Consider the following 26,686-nt stretch of genomic DNA (forward strand, 5'->3'; position numbering starts at 1 on the left):
TAGTTACGTTGATGAGTTTATCATCGCTTAAGACATGTGTCTTTAAGTTCGCTCCATGACAACTAGCGTGACAGGCTTATATAGAGGCTTAAGATTAGGCGACGGCGGGCTCTGGTTCAAGAAGATTACACCTGAAAGCATGACGCTAGGCCTAATGCCAGGTCGTGGCAAATACGCCCCTCTCCAGGAGATGTGCCACATAGGCTGGTTGAATGTGCACCTCTTCATCCTGGCTCTCTTTCGCTCAACCACATGACGGACCGTGTCTAGGCCTAACGAATTCACATAGCCACCATACTCGGGCCATTCACTGAAGCTCAGCTGATTTATCGTACGCCTTATTTCACCGAGAATAATAATGGTACACAATCGAACACAGGGCCAAACGGCAGAAGGCTGTGTCATCTTTTGCCAAGATGTGCTTTAGTCGAAGTGCGGGGTACGGTTGACTGCATTCATTAAAGCCGGTCAACACATTCCCTGGTCCTTGATGCCTGTCACCCATATAAATGTACCGCAATTTGTTGCGGTTACGTGCTGTAAAGGCATATATTTTTTGAAGACCCCGTCCCATAGGTGACATCACCGGTACGTCATGTGATCCGCGGGAGACAAAACCTGTCCCTCTTTTAGCAAGGGAAGCACACAATCCAACTTTATACCCGATCGAATCAAAGCATACAAGAATACGAACTTCAGAAAATTGTCTAAGCAGCAATGTTTGGTTGCAGAAAATACAGATATACATACTCATATCTCCGTTTTCAAAATTCCCAAATATTTAAAATTGAAGCCGCAATGAATACTCAAAGGAATTTGTATAAAACTTGAATGCCCTTCTTGAGCCGCTAGTTTTTAATTGAAAAAACTGCACTACACAACACTCCCGAGGTCAAAACCGAAGTTCATCATGAAGCTCAGCACTAGTGTCTAAGCATTAGGCAGGGCCAGGCTATATTGGAATCACTGGGGCACTCCAGTTCACATCTCCCTCCCATCGCTGACACCCAGCCACCTTGGACTGATCTTCCTCGCATCAGAGTACTCCACACAACCCGTAATTCTTCACAGTTATAGGCCGCAAACTAACTCTTTGACGTGCCAACTTTTTTACCCCCTCAAACTCTCAAGCCATCCATACTGTAAGGCCGTTATGCCAACATTCCGAAAGCCTATTGGTCGTGCCTTCGTGCCACTCATTTACCACATTACCTATACCCCGACACTTTCACAACAACGGCACCCCGCAACCCTTAGTGGGAAATCTGGGTCCTTCCTCCGCAAATCTCCGTGCGACACTATGGCACCAACTCGTGGAGTCACTAAGCTTATGTGTTGCATGATCAGTCTCCTACATCTCCGCCTGCTAGTGCCTACCTTCTCGCTCTATCCCTAAGTCCACAGTTTAATAGCGCACACTTCCACAATTCGGACGTGACTCATGTAAAAATTGATTTGATTGATTGTGGGGTTTAACGCGCCGACGCAACGCAGGCCATGAGGCGCGCCGTGCTGAAGGGCTCCGGATTCATGTTGACCACCTGGGGATCCTTAACGTGCGCCGTAATCTTATGCACATGGTCGTTTCCATGTAAAATGCTATATTTGTCATAGCAAGAGACAAAGAAATAAAGGCAATATAATTCTCGAGATGAACACTATTCATTTCAGTGAGCCTCCTCAGCTAGAATGTTGGCGAAACGCATTTGGGTGACACAATTTATTGGTGCACTCAGTTATTTATGGGTGTACTGTATTCACCACTGTAATAAATGTCTATATACATATGCTCTTTATTATCCATATCGATATATAATGTGTCACGAACATCCCAGACAACAAAACGCTCTTGCAGCGATTCGTGGTGAGGTATCATTGCGATTTACGATACATGTGCCCAGCAATTTTCTTGACGTCTTATGCAATTTCAGTGACTCATAAATAATATATTTCTAGAAAACATACTTCTCAAATTAAAAATAGCCAGAACGCTATTACCAGTGATGAATAACTCAGTGGCTCCCTCGAATAAGTTGAGTCCCTCAAACAAATCGAGTGCCTCAATAAAGATTACGGGGGAGACGCTGGCACCTGTCGTACCGTTTGTCGAGGCTCACCATACACAAAGTGTATACAGTGAGTGGTTGAAACTTGGAACAATGAATTGCTACCCGTCATTAATGTAGAAACTTCGACCCTGTCCGGACAAGCGTAGCTGCATGCCGAAGCACCCAGTTGGAGGAGCAAATAAAGTACACACCTGCCAACATAATTTCAACCTGTAAGCGTATGTGCTCATGGTTGATTTCAATTTCTACGCGTAATTCTTCCCAGTAAAGACCACGGCTCATAAAGACCAAGAGAAATAAACACCAAGGGCATATACTCCAACACAACATCCAATTTCATGAAGGCTTACAACATTTATTCTTTCATTGCCCTAAATAAATAGTTACACAGAACGCCACAGCTGTCTCATGCACACAATTTCACCGAAGACTTGGTGTTTACTTTGAACGCAGAAATAATAGCTCCTTTGCAAACTCAGGTAGAAAAGTGCGCTCGTGAAGACTATTCGTAGCTTGGTAGCAGTTGGCAACTTCCAAGAGTATTGCCATCATGTCTTTATTTACCCTATTATAAAAGAAATGTTGTGTTTTGAAACTTGCGGGCGGGCTGAACCTCTTTGATAGCGTTCCCTTGTTTTACATTTTTATTCATCACGCAGTCTTGCCATCTAACTTACGACGTAACCACAGCCGTCTGTGTAATACCGGAATCTGCTACCACAAAATTGAGAGGAACGCTCACGCAAGGCAGTTTTTCCACGCTCGCTCGAAAGCAGAGCGTAAAATAAAAACTCTCCGTCCTGCAAAGAGCCCATAAGGAAGGCAAGTAAAGTAAAACAAGATAAGCGGAAGTGTCCTCAGCGCTTTTGTAGGACGACGTGAGTTCCTCCTAACAAGAAAAAAACGTTCTAACCCATTTCGCTTTCGAGGCCGCCACTTGGTGGCGGCTCGGGCAACGTGGCCAGTATAAAACGTTACTTTGCACTCCGAGACGTACACCACTCCGCACTGTCCACCATCTTCTCACACTAGTCAGAAGCAGCCTGTGATCTGGCCCTGCAATTTTGAAGGCGCAACTTCTGTCAACCATGATTGGAAAAGTAAGCTTCCTGTACACCAGGCACAATTGTGCAACGTTAGCACAGCGTTATAGCCTAATAGTACCAATACCAACCGCAATTAGCTAGCGCTGGTCGTAAGTTTCCGTCGTTGAGGTTGTCAGTTGTTTATTTCTTCAAGGGCTGCTTCGCGAAACAGCATGTTTTAATCTTTACTCATTGCTAGTAACTTCAAAGTATGTGTAGTTTGTGCGAATACAAAAAACGGGGTGTACAGACCGTTTTACTAAAAACGAGGATTACCCTACACAGCCGCTTTTCTAAACTCTTTTGGTGGTGGCAGGGCGTGCGTTCGATCAGTTTTCTAATAGTTTTCAGTTTTCTTTCACTAACGTTAGAGTCCTCACGGAAATAGATGTTTATTGTCAATTTAGGAGGCATGAGGACCTTGGGGTAACTGATCCCTCCCCAGAGCCTTCATCGCGCAGTGCCAGGTTGCGATTTTGGGCCACGTAATTGATGAGTTGTTCTCATTACTGTGCTGCTTTTGTTTCAGATTCTCGTAGCATCTCTATTCTCGTGCGCCTTCGCTCAAGGCCCGTATGGTCCTCAGGGCAGCGGATATCGTGAACCCCGCGTCGGTGGGGCCGCTCCTTCCATCAGCCCTCCTCTGGATCCCATCTACGTAAGCCAAACACTAGCCAAGTGTTCTCAAAAACCTATTATATGGCAATAAACCTGATTTAGTCGTAAATAATGACTGAGAACATTTATGGGAGCACTGCCTTGATAAATTATTTTAAGTTGAGTGTTTTTGCAGTTCGCATGTACCGTGGGAAATATGTCTTTTGTTGAAGCGACGGCACTGAGAGTTGAACTTTATTGTTTCCGGACTTGTCCGTTTGCTCAGTCTTTGAACCCACACATACTCTCTTTAAACGTACGCAGCCGCCGAAACCGTACAGCTTCGGTTACGACACGGTGGACGAGTTTGGCACTCAGAGCTTCCACAACGAGCAGAGCGACGCTAACAACGTCAAGAAGGGCTCCTACGGCTACCGCGATGCGCATGGCATCTACCGCCGGGTGAACTACGTCGCCGACCACAACGGCTTCCGTGCCACCATCGACTCGAATGAGCCCGAAACCACGTCTGGACGCAGCGCCAACGCTGTCTTCAACTCCAAGGCACTCGCCGCTCCTGTCGCCGCACGGCCGGCTGCTGCTCCATTCGATGCAAGGCCGGCTGCCGCTCCATTAGCCGCAAGGCCGGCTGCTGCTCCATTCGCCGCAAGGCCGGCTGCCGCTCAATTCGCCGCAAGGCCGGCTGCCGTACCTGTCGAGAGCTACCAACCCACGCCAGGATACGGGCCAGAGTTCAGGCCCTCCGGAGCTGGTTTTCATGGGCGAGGTGATTTCGGATACTAAGGCTGCATGTTTGAGATAGGGTGCATTGACTATATGTAAATAAAAAGAAATTTTGCTAGCATCTACATGCGCTGTATGATTGATTTTTCAGTGCTCTGCATGCGCCCTGGTTGCAAGTAAATCACGGTATGGATTCCCAGCTTGCAGAGTACTCGCAGTCTTCTTCTTCTTCTCCATTTGTAATGACACGTACCCACTGAGGGGGATTGGCCAATGCTTGAGCTTTGTCTAATAATTTAAAAAGTATTCTTTAAATTGGAATATAATGATAAAAAACTACACTCCTTAGGGGCGGGGCCAGATAAAAGATAGGACGAATTCGCTAGCATATGAGTCTTCCGGTATCCGTGATGAATTCGTGAAGGAGGAAGTACATTTCTTTCTCCTGCTTTGCAAGGCAGCAAGCACTGAATTTTCGTCTCAATAGTCTTCATCTGCACCGACGTATGATATTGGCTAGGAATCTGAGTGCAGCACATCACAGTCGCCCACCTCATGTGACGCCAGCATTGATTTAGTTCGTTGCCTGCAGCGAGTCGAAGTGAGAGCCGACTGCGTGTTCGGTACTGAGCATGGAATCACAGACCGGGTCGCTTCAATAAATAGTCGGAGTGCCGCAGATACAAGAATCGTTACGATACAGACTTCCAGTCTGAAACCGGAAATATTATGGCGGAGGCTTGAAGCGCTGCGTAATGGCGATGTGGTAGACCGTCACAGCGCTGTTCATTATTAATTTGGCATCATGATAAATATGTGAAGAATGGGTGCACGAGATGGGCGCACACATGGACCCGCAAGACAAGTGCAGCTGTAGAAACATGGGAAGGCCTGGGTCCCGCAGTCTACACAACAATGATGATGATGATGGTGATCTCGACGAGGACGACTATGATGCCCGTATAAATATTTACACTCGTCAGGCATTTGTTGCTCACATTCCGACGAAATTTTTCTGCACATCAGAATTAACATAACCGCCAATCTATTTCTCCAATTGAAGCGGCCAGGACGCTTGAAGTAAGTGTGTTGCCTCAGTCAGCAACCTTTTCTGCCGTTTTCAATGTACCCAGATCTCTTCGCTCATTTGCGCTTGAATCATATCACACCTGCAGGCATAATCTCCCAACCTTGACACCCAAGAATCAAAAGTTTTTGATCAAAGGAAATCAAAGTATTTTATGCATAGCCGGCCTGGGGCTTTTCTGTGAAAGTCGGGCTCTTTCCTGTTATACTGTTGATAATGGTACACCCCCGGTGTAAAGTGTGTTCCTGTGGCGACGTCATTCGAAACAAATAGATCGAAGACTTTTATCCCTTTTTTCGACTAACCCTTCTCATTGAGTAAATTTCGATTTAAAGGCGCACCTTCGTGTTCTCCGGTCACTTTCCGCGAGGCAGTGACCGCTTAGACTGTTGTTTTGATTCCCAGCACCTTTTCTGCGCATGTTTTACCAAAAACGGAATTCTCGCTTGGAAGAGCTTTAGCTTTAAACGAATGATATTTGCCTGAAACGTTTTCACTCCCACTCTTCAAATTTTTATTTGCTTAGTTTTATCGTGGGCTAACAGGAACAAGAATACAATATCTGGAATAAAACGTGAAGCTTTATTCTATCTTTCTCGCTTCCAAGCCCCCAGTCCTGCAACCTTTATTTTTTTGGAGGCGTGATTCGCAAAGCTGGGTGCAGTGCTTACCCACCAACAACAGATACGTGCAATGCACATATGTCTGGAGCTCGAGTAGCTCGCTGTGGTAGACAAAGCTCAGAATCCGTAGGTGAGAGGAATAAAGAAACAGATAATTTTTGTGGCACGAGTTGATAATAGCTACACAATGATTCCACAAACCCCAAAAAGACGTACCAACCTTGCAAGACGGCATTCGTGTTTAAACGCTTTTTTCTTAAGTTTTTACCGTTAATTACGATGTCCACTTCAATTTCTGGAGCAATACTCATACAAAAGAAACCTTAGAGTTGGATGCATTAAAAAAAATTCCGAAAGGGTCTTGAGGCGGCTGCTTCAGAAATGCGAAACAAACTTCGGTGTAGTTAAGTCGGCGATGACCCGGCTAGAAATTAGTCATTAACACGAAGTAACATGACGTGAGGTTGTGCAGCTCTGAGTCCCCGCGGTTGTATTCTAGAGATAAAACTTCTGTACAGCAAGGCAGGAGCCATACAGCCCTGGCGTTGCACTGTTGGTGGTAATCCTAATATTCTGTACGCGGGTCGTCGAGGCAGTGCTGAATTCCTTTACACTCACCGTTGTTTATAGTGAGGTTGCCGGACCTCTCCTGTGTCACCAGCATGCTTTACTACTAGAAAAAGGCTTACCTCGCTACCGACTTGGTCGCATCTCAATACCTGACACGACTTCGAGAAGTGCTGTAAAGCAGGCTGTCCAGAGCAGCAGCCTTCACTTTGCTACATATCAATGAACACTGCATCTAAACATTGTCGGCAAACGAAGCACGGCCAATTACCTAATTTAGCCCTTGATATAAAAAGCCCTTTAATCTAATTGCGCCGTCTATATGTATAAAATAGCCTGCACAGCACGTAAGCTAGCCCTTACTGCCCTTCAACGACCTCAAGAAAATCCACAACTGCTTTGGCAGGTCTTCCGAACACTTACCAACTTTGCCAATATCCCCTACTTTGATCGTTGATCCTTCCGTTGATGGGCGGCCCATTGGGTAAACATGGACTCTACCTTGAAGGTACTCAGTGAGGCCCCAAGTTTCTGTGTCAGAAATTATCACTGGCAGTACGCACTGGTTGTATAACTTTATTTTCAGGAAAAAAGGAAGCCCACTGTTCAATATTTCCGCGAGCCCGCTTGTCACCCGTTTCCTTAAATTAGGGTGCACTGTCAGAAGATATGGGGAGTCGACTCAAGAGAGCCAACAAACCCCACCGAATCTACAGGGCACAGGTGACAAAGAGGGTGGCCGTCTGATGTGCGGCTTTCGCCGACTAGAGCGGCAAGAATGAGCAAGAGCCTTGAACGAAAAACCACACAAAGACTTATATTTAGACAGGCAAGTCACAAACACAAGCACGAGATATCGGATCGATAATGACAGACAACTTAGATGGAATTCAAATGCAAGAAACCGTCCACTTAGACAAAATGATACAAACAGGAGCGTTAACAAATGAAGATTACGAATCGGAGCAGTTAACTAAAAAGAAACGAACAGTTCGATGCATATGAGAGACAGAGTCCCAGCATATTCACCGACCGAGCCGGACGATGCACCGCTGTCGGAGGCGAGTCGGCTGCCTGGGAAGCGTGGCTTCGCTGTAGGCCAGGCCGTCCGAGACGATCACGGTCATTCGAGGCCCGGGAGCACGTTGGAGTCCTCCAGGGCGCGGGTCGCCGATGGTGTGATGTACAAACTGGCAGGTGCAGTTGTCAATCACGACGTCCAAACGTAGCTGGTTTGCTTAGGCGCGGCTTCTCTGTTTATAGGCGCGCCGGTGCGGAGAGGGAGAGCACAACACACAACGCGCCCGCCGCCGTCAGCGAATAACTTCACTCTTCTCCCTTCTAGAATCATCGACGCTCTTTACAACTGGCAAGGCCACGCGCACCTCCTCGAAAGTACTGGAAGCTTCGACGAAACCGGAGCGGCGGGGGTTTTATTTTTGTTGTTTTCTTGCCGGCGAGCCGGCGGGTGATCGTATTACCGCCTCTTCGTTCGCGAAAGTTCCAGCCTTGTCTCGGGGCGAATAGAACCGAGTGTAAGAAAAATTAGGCGCTGTACAATAAAATGAAAAATTTATACGGTACTTTTAGACGTCGTACGCTCGAGTTTGTGACACCGCTTGTTAATTTGATTATGAGGTTTAATGCGCCGACGCTGCAAAGGCGATGAGGCGAGCCGTAGGGCCAGGGCCCGAATTATTTATGACCACCTGAGGTGTTTGACGTGCACCAAAATTTCTACACACGGGTGATTTCGCTCTTGGCCTCCATCATAAAAGCGGTCGCCGCGGCTGGGAATCGAACCCGAGGAAGCACGCTTGTTTATCAACAGCAGCCTCGGCCATTAACTGAAAAGAAAGGCATACAACCAGTCACTTCTGCAAGTGATAATTTATGCAAGAGAAACTTGGGGTCTGATTAAACGCCTGTAAGAAAAACTTTGGTAATCGCAAAGAAAAATGGGAGAAAATATAATAGGAGCAACAATTGGGGATATCCCACGAGGATACCATAAGAAACAAAATGGCACAGCGTGTTAGAGAAACACCTGGCGTGGGAGACATCATATATCAGTTTAAAAGGGGACTGACTGCCGGTTAACGATCAAGTTAACAAGGTAGTTACTGCGAGACCTGATTAATGTAGGGAGAGGCTATTAACGTAGTGGAGGGATAAAATTACAATCATTTGGAGCAAAGTATGAACAAGTGTTTGGGAACATAGAAGCGGCCGGGGGAATCTCGGAGAGGCCTTCGTCCTGTCGTGGGCAAAACGGTGATGGCGGGGGAGATAATAATAATGATGATGATGACTAAGATGGCGGCTGGCACCGCAGCTAGAAATATCTTGAACCTCTTAAAATAGAAACACATCAAAATGCCAGAACTGAGAAAAGAATTCCGTCAACTGGTCAACTGTAGTGCAGCCCTCCCAGTTTTCAAAAACAATTTAGGACATAGCTATGGTTTGTTAATAGTCCACTTCAAAAATGGCGAGGTAGGAATCTTTTTGTTTGAGAAATAAACGAACAACAATATCCACGCGAAAAACAGAAAGTGAAGGATCAGAAACAAGATACGTGTACTCTATAAATGAGATACGCTCAAATTGTTTATGGCGATAGCAAGATTCCAACAAAGTTAGTAAAAATTTAATAAACTGCGCGCTATCCTTCAGGGGCTACGATCAAACGAAACTAGAGGCTTCCATCAATCTCCCAGTCGCGTTTTTGTGGGGTGGCTTCAGTCGGTGGCCGCTATGCGCACAAAAAAAAAATTCGGGGCGTCAACAAAAAATTGCCGGAAAGTGGCTATGGAGTAGCCACTGTCGCATATGTTTCCCTAAATTTCGATATTAGTTTTTTAGGTTTGCAATAAAATTCGTATTATTTTCAGGACTAAACTGCCTTTCTATTTGTATTTTTATTTGTATATTGTCTTCATGAATCGTTTAAAGTCCCGAAAAGCCTAACAAACACATCTACAACAAATTATTAGAAAAAATATCCCGATACATGTTCTACCTATTAGTGTCATGAGTATAATGGTGCACCAGGGCATTGCCCGCCGCTAGTATATGAACAAACGGACACACAACATGCTGGTATATAGGAAAGGCACTGGTGCGTGTTGTATATAATCTGATTTTTTGAGCGTGATAACAAATACATGTGCTTAAATTGTCAAAGTACGGTTTCCACACCAGTAGTGTCCTTCTGACGGGTCGCGTAAACGCTATCTGGCCGACATTCTCTTTGAAATACCCGAAAAGCTCTCCTACGTATCGGGCGGAGGTGGAACTTTTCTCATGCTGATATCTCGTTAAGCAATAAAAATTCTTTATTCGACGCTGCCTGCTACTCCCCATAATGTCATGGACCTGGCGGACAGCATTCTGCCCAAAGGCAGCATGCTGTAGTATACCACTCCCCATTCCTTCTTGCAGTTCTGCATCCAAACTTTTTCGCGACTTCCATGACCATGGCGAACTGTAAAAAACTCTGGTAATAGCGTCGCGGCTGTATCTCTGTAAATCGCATGTTAGTCGCATAGCTTGGTGTGCATGCTCACGAGGACAGGCTACTAGCACCGCCCCCGTTGGTACGGAAACGCTAATAGAAACGAAAATTCTTAGGGTTTTTCACTCTCACTGTAAAACTAAGGAGTCAATCTTCCCCAGCGTGAACAGGTTGAATTTCCTAACGCAAGTTTACAGATGAGTGTGTAATCTATCGACCAGTAACTGACACTCATGTCCAACCTTTTCTCAAGAAAGATCTTAACCACATTCAAGAATGGTGCTATAATTGGCTTCTGTCTCTTAACCGTAACAAATGCAATCTTTTTTCGTTTTCCCACCGTAAACATCGTTTTATTTTTTCTGATCATACGACAACGTCGCTGTACAGTCACAATGATCCTTCAAGTATCTAGGTGTCACATTGTCTTGCGCATATTACTAACGTCATTTTATCGGCAAATAAAACGATGGGCTTCTTGAAGCGTCACCTACGTCATGCACCCCAACATATGAAGTTGCTGGCATATGAGGCCCTCATCAGATCTAAACTGGAATATGCCTCCCCCACATGGAACCCGCCCCAAACATATCTCATTAACGACCTCGAATCTGTCCAAAATCGCGCCGTTCGCTTCATTCAGTCCCACAACTCGTACGACATCAGCGTTTCATCCTTGAAATCAAAATCCGGTTTATCACCCCTCTCTGTTCGCCGCCGTATCGCCAACCTTTCCCTCTTTCACAATTTTTTTCATTCTTCCCTCAATGCAGCTCCTTACTTCCTCCCCTGACATACATTTCCCACCGCACAAGCTGTCCACTTCGAGTGTCCGGTAATCGCAACAGAACTGTCACTTTCACTTTTTCCGCTTCTTTGTTTCCCCCCACCGTCAACGATTGGAACCACCTTCCCTGCTCCATTGTTTCAACCACCTGCCCATAATCCTTCATAGCAAATGTTACAAATCACCCGGGCGGCGAAAAGTAATGTGTTCAAATGTTTTGTTTTCCTGTGAACCCACCCCTTATGTAATACCCCCAGTGGGGTCCTTAAGGAAATAAAAATGAATGAATGAAATGAATGAATGAAAAGAGGACGTTAAGATCGCTGTTTGCCTGCCTAATGGTCGTAACTGTTGCACTTCATTTGTGCACCTAAGAGTATGCCTTAATCACTGGCAGGTGAACCTTTACATCGATCGCAAATGCCCCTGTTCCAGCGCTGCCATCAAAACAGTTGTTTAAACCGCAAAGACCACGAAGTGTGACGGTACATCTCTTTGATCTTCAGCTGATGTCCTAATCCGGTGTTGCGCAGGACGTGTGGTTCCAGCTCTACATAAATAATTATTCACCAATTAAATCCAGTCTTGAAAGCTAAACCCGTTGGAAACACAATGGCGCAAAAAATTCTTCGTGGCTGCTTCGAATGAATTGGTGTGTACTTGAAAAATATAATCAGAGCTAAAATTAGGGACTGCGGGGCTTACGCTGCCCGCGATAAAACCGGCCACTTTGATGCACTTTGTATACGATGCGATGGGTCAGCTTCCAAAATTTAGCTTAGCAAGCGTTTACGCGTTACTGGGACCGAAAACATCCTGCACTGCAGCCAAATATGACTGTTCTCATGAAGCGAACCCGGAGGCGGAACTAACGAAAGTAACGTTATTTTCTACGATGTATATTCGTTAATTCGGTACATTGATTGAAAATATAAATGAGTAGCTTTCCAAAAGCAAAAGATGCAACTGCACTAAGAACAAATTTATGATACACATAAGCGAAAATTTTATAAAGGGCTTACATCGTTCAAGTTTGCTTATTTGCGTTCCTATTATTTCAAAGTGAACCCATTCGAGTGGTAAATTTCGAGCCTCCATTGGAAAATTTTTACCTTCACCCGAAATAATAACCTCTCAAATTATTAAAAGTTGATTCCAATAGGAAAGTTGAATCTTAGACCAAGATCACAAACGCGCAGCAGAAAAGAACTTGATGGAGGCGAAAAGCGAAAATGCTCGTGTGTTCGAGATTCCGGCGCACGTTAAAGATCCCCAGGTGGTCAAAATAATTGGGAATCGCTCCATTACGGGGCTCCTAATCCCCTGTGTAGCGCCGGTGCATTAATCCTCACAATCAATCAATCAATCAATCAATCAATCAACCAATCAATCAATCAATCAATCAATCAATCAATCAATCAATCAATCAATCAATCAATCAATCAAAAAGTCAACTTTCCCTGACGATGATGAGGACCATGGATGAACTGAAAAATGGTTGGAAGGCGATGCTTTTGTGGTCGAAAGCCAATGTCTTCCAAGGCCAAAGTGAAAGTGCAAGATACAAATCGTTAGCCCAAAACGCACTGCAGGAAAACCAATTTAGACAATGGATATTCGCAAAGGCACATCAGATGCCCCAAGGGAAAAAAAGCGTTTTCCCGTAGTCGGAATGAAACACGAGCCCCTCGCATGGTGAAGCCGACGTCTAACCGACTGAGCAATTCTGACATGGTCGTACCAGTTTGAATTTTGGACTTTGATTTAGGTTGTTTGGCAGAAAATTTCACGGTACAACCATCTTTGTTTTAAGAAACGGCTTTGATTTCTTTCTTGTGCCAGTGACGCGAGCAAAATGGATAAAAATTTTGTTTCAAGGGCTGGAGTCGGAACAATTAAGGACCGTCCCGCGCGATGGCCTCAACCTGTCTACAGCAGGGGCCGGAAAAATTTTGTAGGCAATTGTAAGCGATGATATCACTGTTTCTCCGGCGGATATAGTAGCTCAGTCCAGGCACCACAGGAACTTCGGTAGCAAAACAAATCCCGATGTAAAGATGGCGCTCCGCGCTCGCCGTTATGGAGGGCCCCCATGACCAAACGACAAAAAATACGTGCAAGGAACTGCAGAAAAAATTGCCGCGTATCTGATCCTTTTGTTGCAAATGTCGGCAAAAGGCGATAGCTTACTGGAGCGCCTGTCAAGTAAACGCCTTACATCTCTCTCCAGCTCACCTCTCTTGCTGTTCCTCTCGCGTCTCGTTGCTCCCAAGATAACACGCTAGAGGCTTGCTCTTGTCAATTTAAATTTACCACGTTCTACTGCTCCAAATCGGATGCGTCCATGCCAGCGCTGCCGTACGGCGGAAACGCGTGTGAATCGAGGCACCCTTCTACAATGTTTACAGGGCCTCGTTGCCCTACTCCACGAGAGTGCCAAGCGGAACGTGATTCCTATGTAATCGAGCCAATCGTTGCTGTTGCATTCTGATTTTTTAAAATGCCTCCAGGTCGCGGGGCCAACAGCAGGCGACGGTTTTAGGTAATTGATGCAGTATTTAATTGTTATCGCAAATAGTAGGCATCCGTGATTTTTTTAAGTAAAAGAACACTGCAAATATCACTCGTGTATTGATTCTCTGCTTTGTGTTCCTGTAATGACTTGTTCTTGTTCAACAATGTTGACAAGCATGAACATTAATACCGGACTTAGACGTTTACATCTGGCGGTGGGTATATAAGAGTATTGCGCAGCATCTGTTTCACTTTGGCCGGCTGGCTGATTCGAGTGACAGACACACAGACAGATAGACCAACATTTTACAGTTCAACTATTCTAAGGAAAACTATAGTCTTTAAAAGTGAGGCTAAAATGCTACTCGAGCCGGTAGAGTTGCGTCGGAGGTAGCTAAAAAGCAAGATAAGCAAAAGCAAATGCATCGGCAAAGCCGCGGCGGACGCAAAGTACAAAGCCGGTGGTAAGTGTCACAGCGTACGCTGCAATACTGAACTTGACAGTAGCGCCAAAGTAAGTGACATTATAAATAATTAGGAAAACAAGAAATAGAACTGCTAAATCAGGGTAACCGCGCAATGAAGCGGCAGCCCCTCAGCGAAATTGAATGGGGCCGTATGATATATCTTCTTCTGTGCGTTTCAAACTATACCGCAGAGAAGGTCATTCCCATTCTGAAAAAGTAGAGCTGGTGGAAAAAATTATGTGTCATGGCAACCCTGACGTTCAAGGTTTGATCGCGCGTGCTGAACGGGGATAGGTTCGGCTTAGAAACTGCTGGCTGTAGTGGGTAGTAAGGTGAAATGGGGATGCCACGTACGACATCAATATCTCTGCTTGGAAGGCCACCGTTATAGAGCGGTGGGGACATCGTATTGGAGAGCTCTATTCCCGAAGTTTGATATCCGGTTATATGATGATAGCATTCACACTTTGTTTCATTACACTCAGTTTACAGAAGGCGATGCCGTCGCAACCTTGTAATCCTACTGGAAAACTTGCTGGGGTAGGAAATTGGTGGCTTTCTGAGCGCATTAGGATAGCACTACTCCATCATCATCATCACCACCACCACCCCCACCTAAACCATCACGACCACCACCACCATCATCATCATCATCATCATCATAATCATCGTAATCCTGGTTGTGTCCATGCCTAGGTCTTCAGCCGCGCGTATCGAGTGTTAGCTGGGTTCACCCTTTGCCCCGAAATTTGCATAGTTCATCCCTCCATGGACGCATTTCCCGGCCCCTATTGCGTTGACGGCCTATTGGCAGCCACTCCGTTGAGCGGATGGTGAACCTGTTGACTGTCATGCGCATTACTCGTCACGCCCACGCTCAATTTATTCGCTTAATTGATTGATTTTGATCGATTGTAGGGTTTAACGCGCCGACGCAACGCAGGCGATGAGGCGCGCCGTAGTGGACGGCTCCGGATTAATTTTGACCACCTGGGGATGTTTAACCTGCGGCGAAATTCGAACGCACGGGCGTTTTTGCTTTTCGCCTCCATCAGAAAAGCGCCCGCCGCGGCCGGGAATAAAACCCGCGACCTCGTGCTCAGTATTCGCTAATTCGACCTAGAATTTCTTCCAAAAGAGCCTGTTCTCTAATCCACGCCGCTATACCCTTATCCAGCAGGTGTTCGAACAATTTATGGTGTGATTCACTTATTTAATGATGATTGGTCACGCTTCAGTGCCCGTTTGGGTAATTGAAAAGAGCATAACACATCCATTCTACATAAGTAAATATCATTCGTGTCAAGGGGGCATGAAAAATAAATCGCCTCTAGATCATGAGGGTCCACGCCTTGAATCTATATCTCGGCTTTGAGGTGCGCTGAAGTGTGGGGCTACGTAAACAATGTATGCCGATACATGATCTTTAAGCGCTCTGAAATCTCGACACACGGGTGTTTTAGACTCGCCCGTTTAATACATGAAAATAGCGCCACGGCCTGTATCATACATCTTTTCTGTGCGCAGAAGCCCAACCCATCAGCCACTGAGCCACCCCGGCTGGTGATTAGGTACTTTATCAACGTGATTCACGTTCCTACACAGAAAAAACACGTTAAATGGCTATTCATGCCGAACAAATTTAGGGTGATGCATGAACATAGGGGGGATGTCTGTACCTAATTAAATTGGTGGAATACGTCACGATTTGCATGCAGGAATTAGGTTTAATTATTGACAGGCAGCAAAATGTGTATTCGTTGGTACAATGCCCACAAATGAAAGGACCACAACACCCTTGGGCGCCTGCCGACGGCGGTACCCCATTGATATATCTCAAACCACTTTATTTAACCAGACTTCGAGCATTAGGAGCAGCATACTGGTCTCGGCGATGGTGCTGATAGCCGAGACATACCTGTAAATGTTTTTGACACTCTTCCAGTGCGCGCGAGCTAGATGTCCGAGAAGCGGTGCTCTCACATGGATCGGCAGTGACAGATTTTTTTTCTTCAAACGTTTTTTGGGTGTGTATACTCTCAGCGCCATCGCCGAGGCCAGCATGCCGCGAAAAGTTCTCGAATACAGGTTACAAGACCTGTTTTGAAATGTATAGGGGTGATATCGCCGTCGCCAAGCACGCATGCGTGTTGTCGTCCTTTCGTTTGACGCCGGTGTAGCTACACGGCGCTTCTCCCATCACTTCTGACGGCTCCTGTACCAATCAATCCACGTTGTGCTCGTGGCATGAACTTTAAACTACAGTCGAACACGGATATATCGAACACGGGTATATCGAATTATTGTCTATATCGAACTCATAAATTATCCCCTTGAAAATTCTGTGTGAAAGTATAGGAATTCGTACGTTTATATCGAACCGTATTTTTCCCGACATTGGGTATATCGAACGCCGCGGGAGCTGGAAGGTGCTCTTCGGTGGTCGCCGATTGAGGTTGAGGAGGATGTGGAGGAATGCGCAGGCATGGCGAAGACTGGCTCGCGCAACTAATCCCCCCTACTGGAACGAATTTGCGCTTGCCCAGTCGGGCCCCGCTACCGGCCGCCGTAAGGTTAGCGGGCGGAGCCCGGTATGCTAAATCTCTCTATAGTGAAAATTGTTGTTAAATCTCACGTTGTTAAATCTCTCTAGGCACACAAGCCCGAACGCTCGGAAAATGTGACAGTGCGAGGTAGGGATGCCCCGACTGCGCACGTCCTTCTTTTTTTTTTCGGCTGCGTACGTTCCCCGGCTTGCCGAAAAAGAGTTTTTTTTTTTCTCTCTCTCTGGGTCTGTCTTCCGAACACCGATTAGATTCTTCCCCCGATGTCGTCTCGGGAAAGGGAAGAGGGAACGAAGGCGCTGACGGCCTCCTCCTTCTTTTGCATTTTGCTGCTGTTGCTGCTGTTTGGCGAGTTGTCCCGCACCTTTCGGAGATCACTGTTTCTCTTGGAGATGACCATCGCGAGCGCTTTGTTGGAGTCCGTTCAGAGAGCCTTGAAATTGTTACCTTCAAAGTTGTTGTGGTACGTGCGCGCTGTTCTTCTATTGCGTGCGTGTTGTGCATGGTGTGCGAAGGCGCGGCGTACTGCTGGAATTTTGTAGTTGTGCAGCCTCGAGAAGATCGAGACCAGCGTCTTTAATTTCATTTCCAGGACGAAGAAGCAGGCCAAGATCAGCGATTTTTTTTTTCACGGAAATAAAGCGTCCTGTTGCGTCGTGAGTGCGGAATTAGTTGTCATTCTTGAATGCGACGATCAGTAAGTGATCGTACGCCATAGGTGAGGTCTCAGAGCCCATATTTTTATATCGAATTTTTCATATATCGAACTATTTCGCGATCCCTTTGGAGTTCGATATATCCGTGTTCGACTGTAATGCCTGCGTGCAAATCTTGACGAGCTCAAGCCCTTTAATCCGGTGCCAACATTACCCCTATGTTTTTAACAGCAGAGCTCTTTAGGCCGACACAAATGCGTCCGGCGGAGACAGAAAATTCCGAGCGCTAGTGCGCACTTGCCTTAAGGCGACCGCCCGGTGGTGGTGGTGGTGAAAAACGTTCTTTACTGAGCTCAAGGGGTAGGGAAAGGGTTGTGGTCAGCCTCCTTTGTCCAGGAGGCCTCGGGCCTGCGCTGCATCCGTGGCTCGTTGCACCAGCGCGAGTTGACGCTCCGGCGCCGAGCTGGTCAGCGCAGACTCCCACTGCTCAGGGGATGGGGATGGGATGGGGTGAGGGTGGTGGGGACAGGAGTATACTAGGTGGTAAGTTGAGAGTGGGATGTCACACTGTGGGCAATTGTAGGGGAACAGAGATGGGGAGATGTGGGACAGGATTGTGTGGTTGTAGTATGTCTCGGTTTGCAGTCGCCGGTAGATATACGCTTGCTGGTTGGAAAGAGTGTGATGAGGAGGTTGGCATATCCTTCTTGTGTTTGTGTAATGAGAGAGAATGGAGCTGTATGTGAGGTCGAGTGGGGTCAGTGCCTGTGGGACAGGTGGGGCTTGTCCGGTTCTACCTGGCCCTACTGTTGGGAGTGCTCGGTTGAGGAGGTCACAGGTTACGGCGTGGGCCGCCTCATTTCCTGCAAGGCCGGTGTGGCCTGGTGTCCAGATGTAGAGATTTCGATGTCTTCGGGGAGGTGTTGTAGGATCTGGATGGCTTGAGGGGGTGCGAGGCCGGCTTGGTATAGGCGGCAGGTTTGTTATGAATCCGATATTATGGTGAAGTAGGGTTTTTGTTGGTGGGTAGTGGTGGCGTGAGCGATGGCTAGCGCTTCGGCCGTTGCTACAGGTAGGTTCCGATAGGAGGCTGTAGTTGCTAATTTACCAGTTGAGTCGAGGACTACAAGGGTTGTGTGCTTGTGGTCTGTAGATCGAGCAATGTCTGTGTACCGTGTGTGAGCTGTCGAGAAAAAATTCCCTCGCACTTCCCCGAGGGGGAGAGTGTGTAAGTGCGAATGCACGGTTGTTGATTGCGCGATTACGGTGGATATCGTGATCTTAATGAGTAGTCGAGAGATTACACACACGCACACAACTACAAAGAAAGATAGTTCACTCGTTATTGCTGGTACCGTTGCCCGGTCCGCCATCATCGTTATCGAGATGCAGGACCAGCGACCGCTTTCGACGACGGCGCGCGCTCGACTAATACCCTCCCGCGCCACGCGGCCGCTACACGAGCGCCCTCACGCGTCGGAATGCGGAGCGCCCGCTACGCGAGCGAGAGCTCTCCCGCCCGAAGTAGAGAGGAGGCGCCCAACACCCGCAGTCACTGAGCGGAGAGAGGAGGAGGAGAGTAGCGCGCGCCCATCTCCCCCCGTGGCTAGGGAAGACGAGGAGCGCGCGCACCCGCAGCTGTTGCTATGCGGACGACGGCGGCGGACGATTCAGGCTCGCTTAAGAAGTGCATTCGCGCTAAAAAAAATACCAAGGGCACGTGAGCGTGTTCCCTGCCGCGACCTCCCGGATGATGATGATTATGATGACGATGACGACGATGATGATGATGTTCCTCGTACAGTCTTGCGGGTGGGCTTACACCACATGAGGAGCTCCAGCCTTCGTCGTCGTCGCCGTGTGTAGCGACGGACGCGCAACGGGTACGCCGCGCCGAAGGCGATGACGACGAATCGGTAACGCCATCCCTTTACACTCTACATTTGGAGACGGTGACTGGACCGGCTGACGAAGAAGCGGATGTCTACCGAGGCGAGGACGGGCTACGAGATAATTTTATGCGGGGCTGGGCCGTCGGAAGACGACAACAAAACGGATGTCGACGATTGCAACAGAATAAAACACTGTAAACACTTTAATGATCTTTGCTTTACAGTGCTGTGCAAAACGGCTTTGCAAAGCTGTGATCCGGCTGCTCCCTCTATCCTACGATCGGCTCTCAGTGCGGCGAAAAGCTAAGCCGACCGCCATCTCTGCTGTTTCTCAAGCTTTTCACCATTACTAGTAGAGCCCTGCAGTTGCCTCAATTTAAGGCCTGGGGCCGTTCCGACCCCGCTATGTGAAGCCTGAGCCCGACCGGGGCCCGGAAAAACAAGCCCGGGCCCGGCCCGGGTCCAGGCGTCCAGAAGTGCCTGGCCTGGGCCTGGGCCGCCCGGGCCGGCTCCGGTAATTTATTTTTAGGCCTAAGGAGGGTGCACATGTGCGCGACCATGCCATTACCCTTAATGACCTCGCCACGATCACGCCATTACCATTACAACACGTCATTTCCCCGTCACAAAGGGAAGAGCACTGGCGATCAATGCAACGCCCCGGCATAGATGCCGAAGGAAAATTGTTATAGTTGGTTGAGTGTCTTCGTAGCGGGCAATTAGACGGAGCCTTTAGTTTGTACAGTACGTCTTGGATTGAAATGAGAAAAATTATGGCTAGGTAGTGGCTGTACTCAAGCTTCCACCATCTTCCGCTCACGTCACATCGGCGTAATTATTGCTCGTATTCCTACATCAGACACAGCATCACCTTTGAAAGCCAGAGTCTTGGCGACATAACCTGCTTGTTACGGCCACAAGTTGGTACGAAGAAATTTTTGGTTCCGCGTTTCACTACCGGAGTACGAACGTGCATTTTATTGTTTTACCTAAAGTGTTTCCTCAGCAGTTGAGTTTCCCTAGAACGCGAGTTCGATTCCCGGCGACGGCAGCCGCAATTCGACGGGTGCAACATTTAAAATACACGTTTTCATCGATATAGATATGCACTATTCGATGTTGTCCGAATTAATCCATTCCCCATTACGATCACCCTTGTGATCGTATCTATAAGGTTATACCAAAATATAAAATTGTGATGCCATGCATGAAATTCCTTTGAAAGTACAGCCCAAGGACTATAATTGCTAGCAATACCCGTTTTTAAAACAATGCATAGAACTAATTAAAGTCCAGAGGCGCGTGTAAATGAACTCACAACATTCCTTTTAATATTCTTTACAAACTTCACGTCGGGAATACTAAACGCCACGACCGTGAGTGCAAGCCCGAGCCTGGGCCCGCCTTGGCCCGCCGATTAACCGGTTCGGGTGGCCGAGCCCGGGCTTTCGGGTCAGCCAGGGCCCGTGCATTGCTCTGACTAGTAGTTCAAGCTAAGCCAATTATTTATGCATCAGGCTAGGGTTTGTTTTTCATATGAAGAGCCTGCTACAGCATGTTTTTTTCTGTATGTAGCGCGAACCGCGTTGATTGATTGCCTAGTCACACGCCGCGGTGTTTCAGTGGCAAAACATTGTACTGTTGAGAACAGCGAAGGCGTATGAAAACGGCCACGCCACTGTTTCCCGCTGGTAAAGGTCGTCGTGAATCAACTGATGCTCAGTAACGTTTGTTCTCTCTCGGTGTTTGTGTGGAAAAGTGAACGATTTAAATGCCAGTGTGTCTTTCGGTGGTGCCCCTAACACCGAAGCTATCGAGGAGACCGACCTGAGCTTGCTTCTGGAACGCGGTGTCTGTTACCAGAAGTATTGTGGGCTTGACGCAAGAGAAAATGGAAGTTGTGATCATGAATTTCACAAACAAATATCAGGCCATCAATAAAAAAGGGCGCTCCTACTGCATTTCTCAAAGAAAACTCACGAACACAGTGACGTGAGCGTCGTTGGCGACTTTCAGCGCGAATCTGATGCCGCCTCTAAGTCTTCTCCCCTCTTTGACGTGAACGGGCGCTGCCGAAAAAAATACAAAAGTCGCGATCCCGCCCTGTGAAAGTGGACACCACGCGAAGCTGGTGTAAACCACTACAAATTATGATGGGGGAGGGTATGAAATGTCTCTCGACGTCTCGGCGGGATTGTCGCTTGCGCTCACCTTCTCTGGCGGCAAATGCTGGGCCCTGCCTAGCCTGAGGCATGCGCTCGGCGTCTTGGGCACCATCTGCTCTATTTAGTGACACTAGCCTTGCATAGCCTTCAATGATAATCCGCAAACACAATCTTTACCATAACATATGGGGGGGGGGCGAGCGACGGTGGGGGATTTGAGGGAACAGGAAAATTTGAGGGCGTTGCTACACCTTCACAGCGACTTAGAATTTCGTTGGATGCTCCTTGCAAAGCACCGAATAATCACCGAATATGGCTGCCAGCCAAGGCGACATTCACGTTACCGCATCTCTACCCACGAGCGTGAAGACATGCGCACTCGGGTTGAAGGCATGCTCGACGACGACATCATGCAATGTCACAAAAGCCCATGGGAGGCTACACTTGCTCTTGTGAAGAAAAAAGAGTGCACTCTGATGTTGTGCGTTGACTGCAGGCTATAGAACGAAGTAACAAAAAAGACGTATACCCCGTTTTATGAATGTTGGACGCCCTTGACCCGCTCTTTCATGCGAGTGCTTCTCTTCGACGGACTAGGAAACCGGGTACTGCAAAATCGGACGGCAGGAGAAGGTCCGTGAGAAGACAGCGTTTATAACGCCGGATTGTCTGTATGATTTAAAGGTAAGGCCGTTTGGACTGTCCGCGGCACCAGAAACGTTTTAATTAGTAAGGAACAGCGTGCTACCAGGCCTCAAATGGCACACCGGCCTCGTCTACCTTGACGACGTCGTGGTATTCGCCCGGAGTGTCGACGAGCACTTCGCTAAGTTGGAGTCCATACTTAACAAAGTCGGAACATTCAGAATACCGCTTAAACCAAAAAAGTGCCGCTTCGCCTGCGGGAACTGGAGATTTTGGCCCACGGCGGCCAAGCCAAGGGAGTCCTACCTGACCCAGCGAAAAATTGAGCCATCGGCAATACAAGAGCCGGCTAAGTTGCACAATTCGTTTGTCATAATTCAGAGGCCTAAACGCCAATTCATTTCCAGACGAATAAGTCAACGAAAAAGGAGCAATGGTGGTTTATTTGTACGGAAAGATACAAAAATTCATGGAATCGTACATGGTTGTAAAGTTAGAAAAAAAATTTAGATAAAAGTATTCACATTGGTTTATTGAAATAAGAATAATAACAATGGCGGTGCGCATCTGTTTAAACGAAGCTTCCGCGTGGTTAAAATACCACGTGGCCAGCTATAGAGGAGAGCACATTTGTTCCACAAGAAAGAGGGATATCGGGGCGCCCAATAGAAGTAGCAGCGGTCAAAGAAGTATGTAGTAAGGTTTCGGTCATTAAGTTGTTAGAAAGTGAGATAGAATGCAACTTTTGTTTGGCTTTATTTTCGAAGCGTTGCGATCGTTTTGGCACAAAAGGAAAACAAAATTGGTACATTAAAAGTAGGCACGGGTAGGGCAGGCATGACAAAGTACTTCACCAGAAAAGCTATTTATGATTACCCACCATTAATGCAAGAAACAAGTGAACGCTGTCAGGAATGCGGGCAACTGTAGTCACCTATAGCGAAACAGATGGAGCAATTATCAAGCAGCTGCTTTCAGGTTGTCACATTCTAGCATCAAAATCTGCTAGATCGCCTCGCCCACGGAGACCTGGCTCCAGGCACCGTGTATTTTCCGCCATACACAGGGGCGGGTAGGTATGCAGCGATGGGAGCGGAAGCTGCTGATTTTGCCCGCACTGGAGCAGCGACTGGTTTGGCGTTGAAGACTGCATCGGCGCTGCGGCCTGCCGCCGTTCCCGGCTCATTGGTGTCGATGGTGGCGCGGAATCCGTTGGCGTCAGCGACGTAGTTGACCCGGCGAAAGATGCCGTACTCATCCCGGTAGCCGTATGAGCCGGTCTTGGTGTTGCTGGCATCGCTCTGCTCCTTGTGGTATATCCGCGTTCCGAACTCGTCCGTGTTGTCGTAGCCGAAGCTGTACGGCTGTGGAGGCTGCGTGAGTTAGTCGGGAGGGCGATGTAAATTGGTGAGGGAAGCAACAAATTCAGCATACCTTTGAAGGCTGTAGCTTCCGCTTCAGAAAAATAAGTAACCTTTAGTCCAAAGCTAAGTTTCAAACATATTGAAACTAATTTTTTTGAGTTAATATATCTTTCATATGTTTTCACGACTTTTGATTGCTTGGGTTATGCTGATATGTCACTCACCTGTTACTTTAATTCAGTTGGTTCGATTGCCGTTGCCGTTGCTTTTTTTTTTTTTTTTACAGCGAAGCCGGTTGTTAATTCGTTCATTCTTGCGTTCCACAAAAATGACTAAAATAATGAAAAGAAAAGAAATCACCGGGGCCGGAACCGCAGAATTCGAGGCTGGGGCTGGTGCATCTGCGAATTTCAAGTCAATCTTCTCACCCCCTCGGCTACGGCGGGTATTTTTTCTTTATTGCAGTCAGCCACGACCGTGAGTAAGTACCCAGCAGTCAAACGGCTTACTCACTGGGCTTTGACTTTGGGGGGAGGAATCACGCCACAAGCGCGGCCCAAAACACGTGACAGGGTAGACGTGCCACCTGCGGGTACCTAGTTTAAGGGTGCGAGTTTGGTTTGTTCGTTCTGCTTCTTCAATTTGACTTTTTTTTCGCCGCTATAGCAACAAAGATGGAGTAAAGGTCATTGAGGCAGTGAAGAAAAAGCAAAATTGGCTGCACTCATGCACATAAACTTTAGTGATGGTTGTGAAGGTTGTACACAGTTCTGCTACCTTCATGGCTTACGCGTTACTGAAACTAACAGGTTAATGTAACTAACGCAGCGCCCCAACGTCGCTAAAACGGCTCAATATTTTAGTTTACAAGATGGCATCTGAGTGTTTTGTGGCGTGCGCTACCTACGACCGGAATATTTTCCGCTCATTGGCAAAATATGATAAATTCATGTGTCGCAATTTATTCCTTCCCGTTTCGCAATTCGATGCTTTCACGGGTCCTGAAATATGTTAAATACAGGTGTCGCGAACTTTCTACTTGAGGCTGATGACTCCATTAGTTTAAAATAAATAATGCACGCATCTTCTCTCGTTAACACTAAACTTCATACGACAGTCGAAGCTGAGTACTGCGGCGAACATGTTTAGAATCAAGGAGGATAACAAGAAATCGGTGCAGCACGTCGCTCAAAATGAGTGCACTGGTTAACATAAGCATGCGCACACATTCTTTCTATACTACCCATTCGATACACACACAACAGAAAAAGACGGTTTGGTTGGTATATGCGTGGTTGTTTTAAAACGGCCGTTCATTTCCTTAACCTGTAATGCATCGTGTTATATCATTTGCGCCGAGCCGAGCGTGCCATTTCATGTTTTCCCAATGGGTGTCGCCCGCGGATTGTTGCATTCAAATGTGGTAACGAATATGTTATTATGACGATTACCACGCAAACGTACTCGGAATTAATTTACAATTGTTGCCTTGCAGCTTTCTGATGGTGATCGGCAATGTCTTCGACTAAAGCTATTTGGAATGTAGCTGTAGTTAAGAAGCTCATATTAATTAGTGAGTTCCGCTGGTTGTTTTCTACGGGTGTTGTTTTCTACTGGTGCAATGACAGCACCGGCTCGCTAATTAGTAGATGTACTGGATCAAACATGCAAGCTTAAAAATTAACGCTTTTTCTGATAGCCTTGTTATCTTGACAACAACTCTGTTACACGGATTTTTTTACCCTTTTACCGCGTGAGATCTTTCCTTCTATTGGCACGGCTACCGGAAATAAAAAAATTCAACAGTTGCTCAAACTGTGCAATCCAAAATGTTTTAATAGTAAACGTTACTGCGTTTAAACGTAGGATGCACTGGCACTACGCCGGACGCAGTCTGTGGCGGTACTCCTTTAAACTAAGCCTTTTCAAATTTACGGGTTCAACTATTACAACTTTTCAAACAGCAAACAGAATGTCACTTCAGTAGAGTAACTGATAAGCTTACGTAGACGGGATCCAACGAATTGACGTCTGGAGTGGCTGCTGACGCCTCGTGAGGACCCAGGAGTCCCCTGTCAAAGTTTCCCTGGAAACCATGGGGGCCTTCTGCGAAGGCACCGGCGAGGAGGGATGCGACGACAATCTGAAATACAGAAAAGCAGTGCGACGGGTCCGACAGCTGTCGTGTCTCGTATATATCGTTACGTAGTGCTGGATCTGATACAGCGAAAAAAATCCAAAAGGCAGTATTATTCTGCAGCAATGCCGAAATCGTACCTTCCCAATCATAATTGGTTGGAATAAAGTGTGTTTAACAGAGCTGTTGAGCTGGCAATCTTCCTTTCACTTGTGGTAAAGGATGGCTAACAGGTAAGTTTAGTGTGAACGCTTGCTGACAAGGTAGACTTTTATAGTGCGTGGAGAGCTTGTACGGCCGCATAGCGCCGCCCCAGAAACAGGAACACGACACCCTCCTCTCCTTGTTTGGCAGAAGGGGCGGAGTAACACAACACGCCTGAAGCACGACCATTCCTTTGCTACTTTGCTCAGGGACTTGGTGCACGTTTGCGGACGTACTTTTTTCGTTTCATTCTCTGTTTGCTAGGAAGCACGTAACTGAAATGTAGCGAAAAATGACTTCTTTGAAGCTTTCTTCTGTAATTATATGTCCGCAATAATGCTAGAGCAAGACCGAAGGCCAATTGAACGCTGAATTGGAAAGGAAATTGTGCTATTTCGGAAGACCGTCGTTTGTTCATAGTGAAAACTTTTCTTCATTTATAGGCCCTTTTGAACTGTAAAGGCAAGATCGCATTTGTTCATGGGGAGGAACGGCTCACCATATTTCCGAAACTACACGAAAATGGACAATAAAGCGCTGCTGATATTGATCAAAGAGTAGTGCTTTGTCAAAGAAGTGCAATCTACCCAAACTGGCCTTGAGTTTTATTTACCCATGCTTATAGTAGGTATAAGACAAAAGCAACGCCTTTTTCAAATTTTGTAATTTCGGAATCGTTTGCCAAGAAGTGAGGACACTTACTGAAATTGCGCTACTTTCATCAGAAGTTTGCAAACTAGTCCAGTTACCTGGAAGGGAAGGTAACCCTTAATATGAGCGCCACTGTGCTACCAAATAGCAGGAAATGCTTGTAAGCCCCAACTGCTTAAGCTGAAAAGGAAATACCGTGCATTATCATTGCTTTAGAGCTGCGGCAAATCAGAAAAATGTAACTTCACCACCCGCAATTTTCAAATATGCCGCACACGTTACAGTTGCATTGCAGGTACTAGAATATACGTTGTTGTATAGTTGAAGTGGAATGACCAAAACGTGTCATAT

General features: G+C 46.9%; 1 protein-coding gene and 1 pseudogene across 1 annotated transcript; one reads left to right on the forward strand and one right to left on the reverse strand.

Annotated features, from left to right (window-relative positions):
- The first annotated feature begins 3,157 nt into the window (after positions 1-3,157).
- LOC144168112 (uncharacterized) lies at positions 3,158-4,555 on the forward strand. The gene is made up of 3 exons (XM_077697173.1): positions 3,158-3,169; positions 3,684-3,812; positions 4,076-4,555. The coding sequence occupies exons 1-3, from the start codon at positions 3,158-3,160 to the stop codon at positions 4,553-4,555; spliced, it is 621 nt and encodes a 206-aa protein (XP_077553299.1).
- An 18,419-nt stretch (positions 4,556-22,974) lies between these two features.
- LOC144168114 (cuticle protein 10.9 pseudogene) lies at positions 22,975-25,632 on the reverse strand (annotated as a pseudogene).
- Between the last annotated feature and the right edge of the window lie 1,054 nt (positions 25,633-26,686).

This window comes from Haemaphysalis longicornis, unplaced genomic scaffold (assembly GCF_048455015.1).
Source record: "Haemaphysalis longicornis isolate Haplotype H1 unplaced genomic scaffold, Haemaphysalis longicornis Haplotype H1 scaffold_2, whole genome shotgun sequence".
In the NCBI taxonomy this organism is placed as follows: Eukaryota; Metazoa; Arthropoda; class Arachnida; order Ixodida; family Ixodidae; genus Haemaphysalis; species Haemaphysalis longicornis.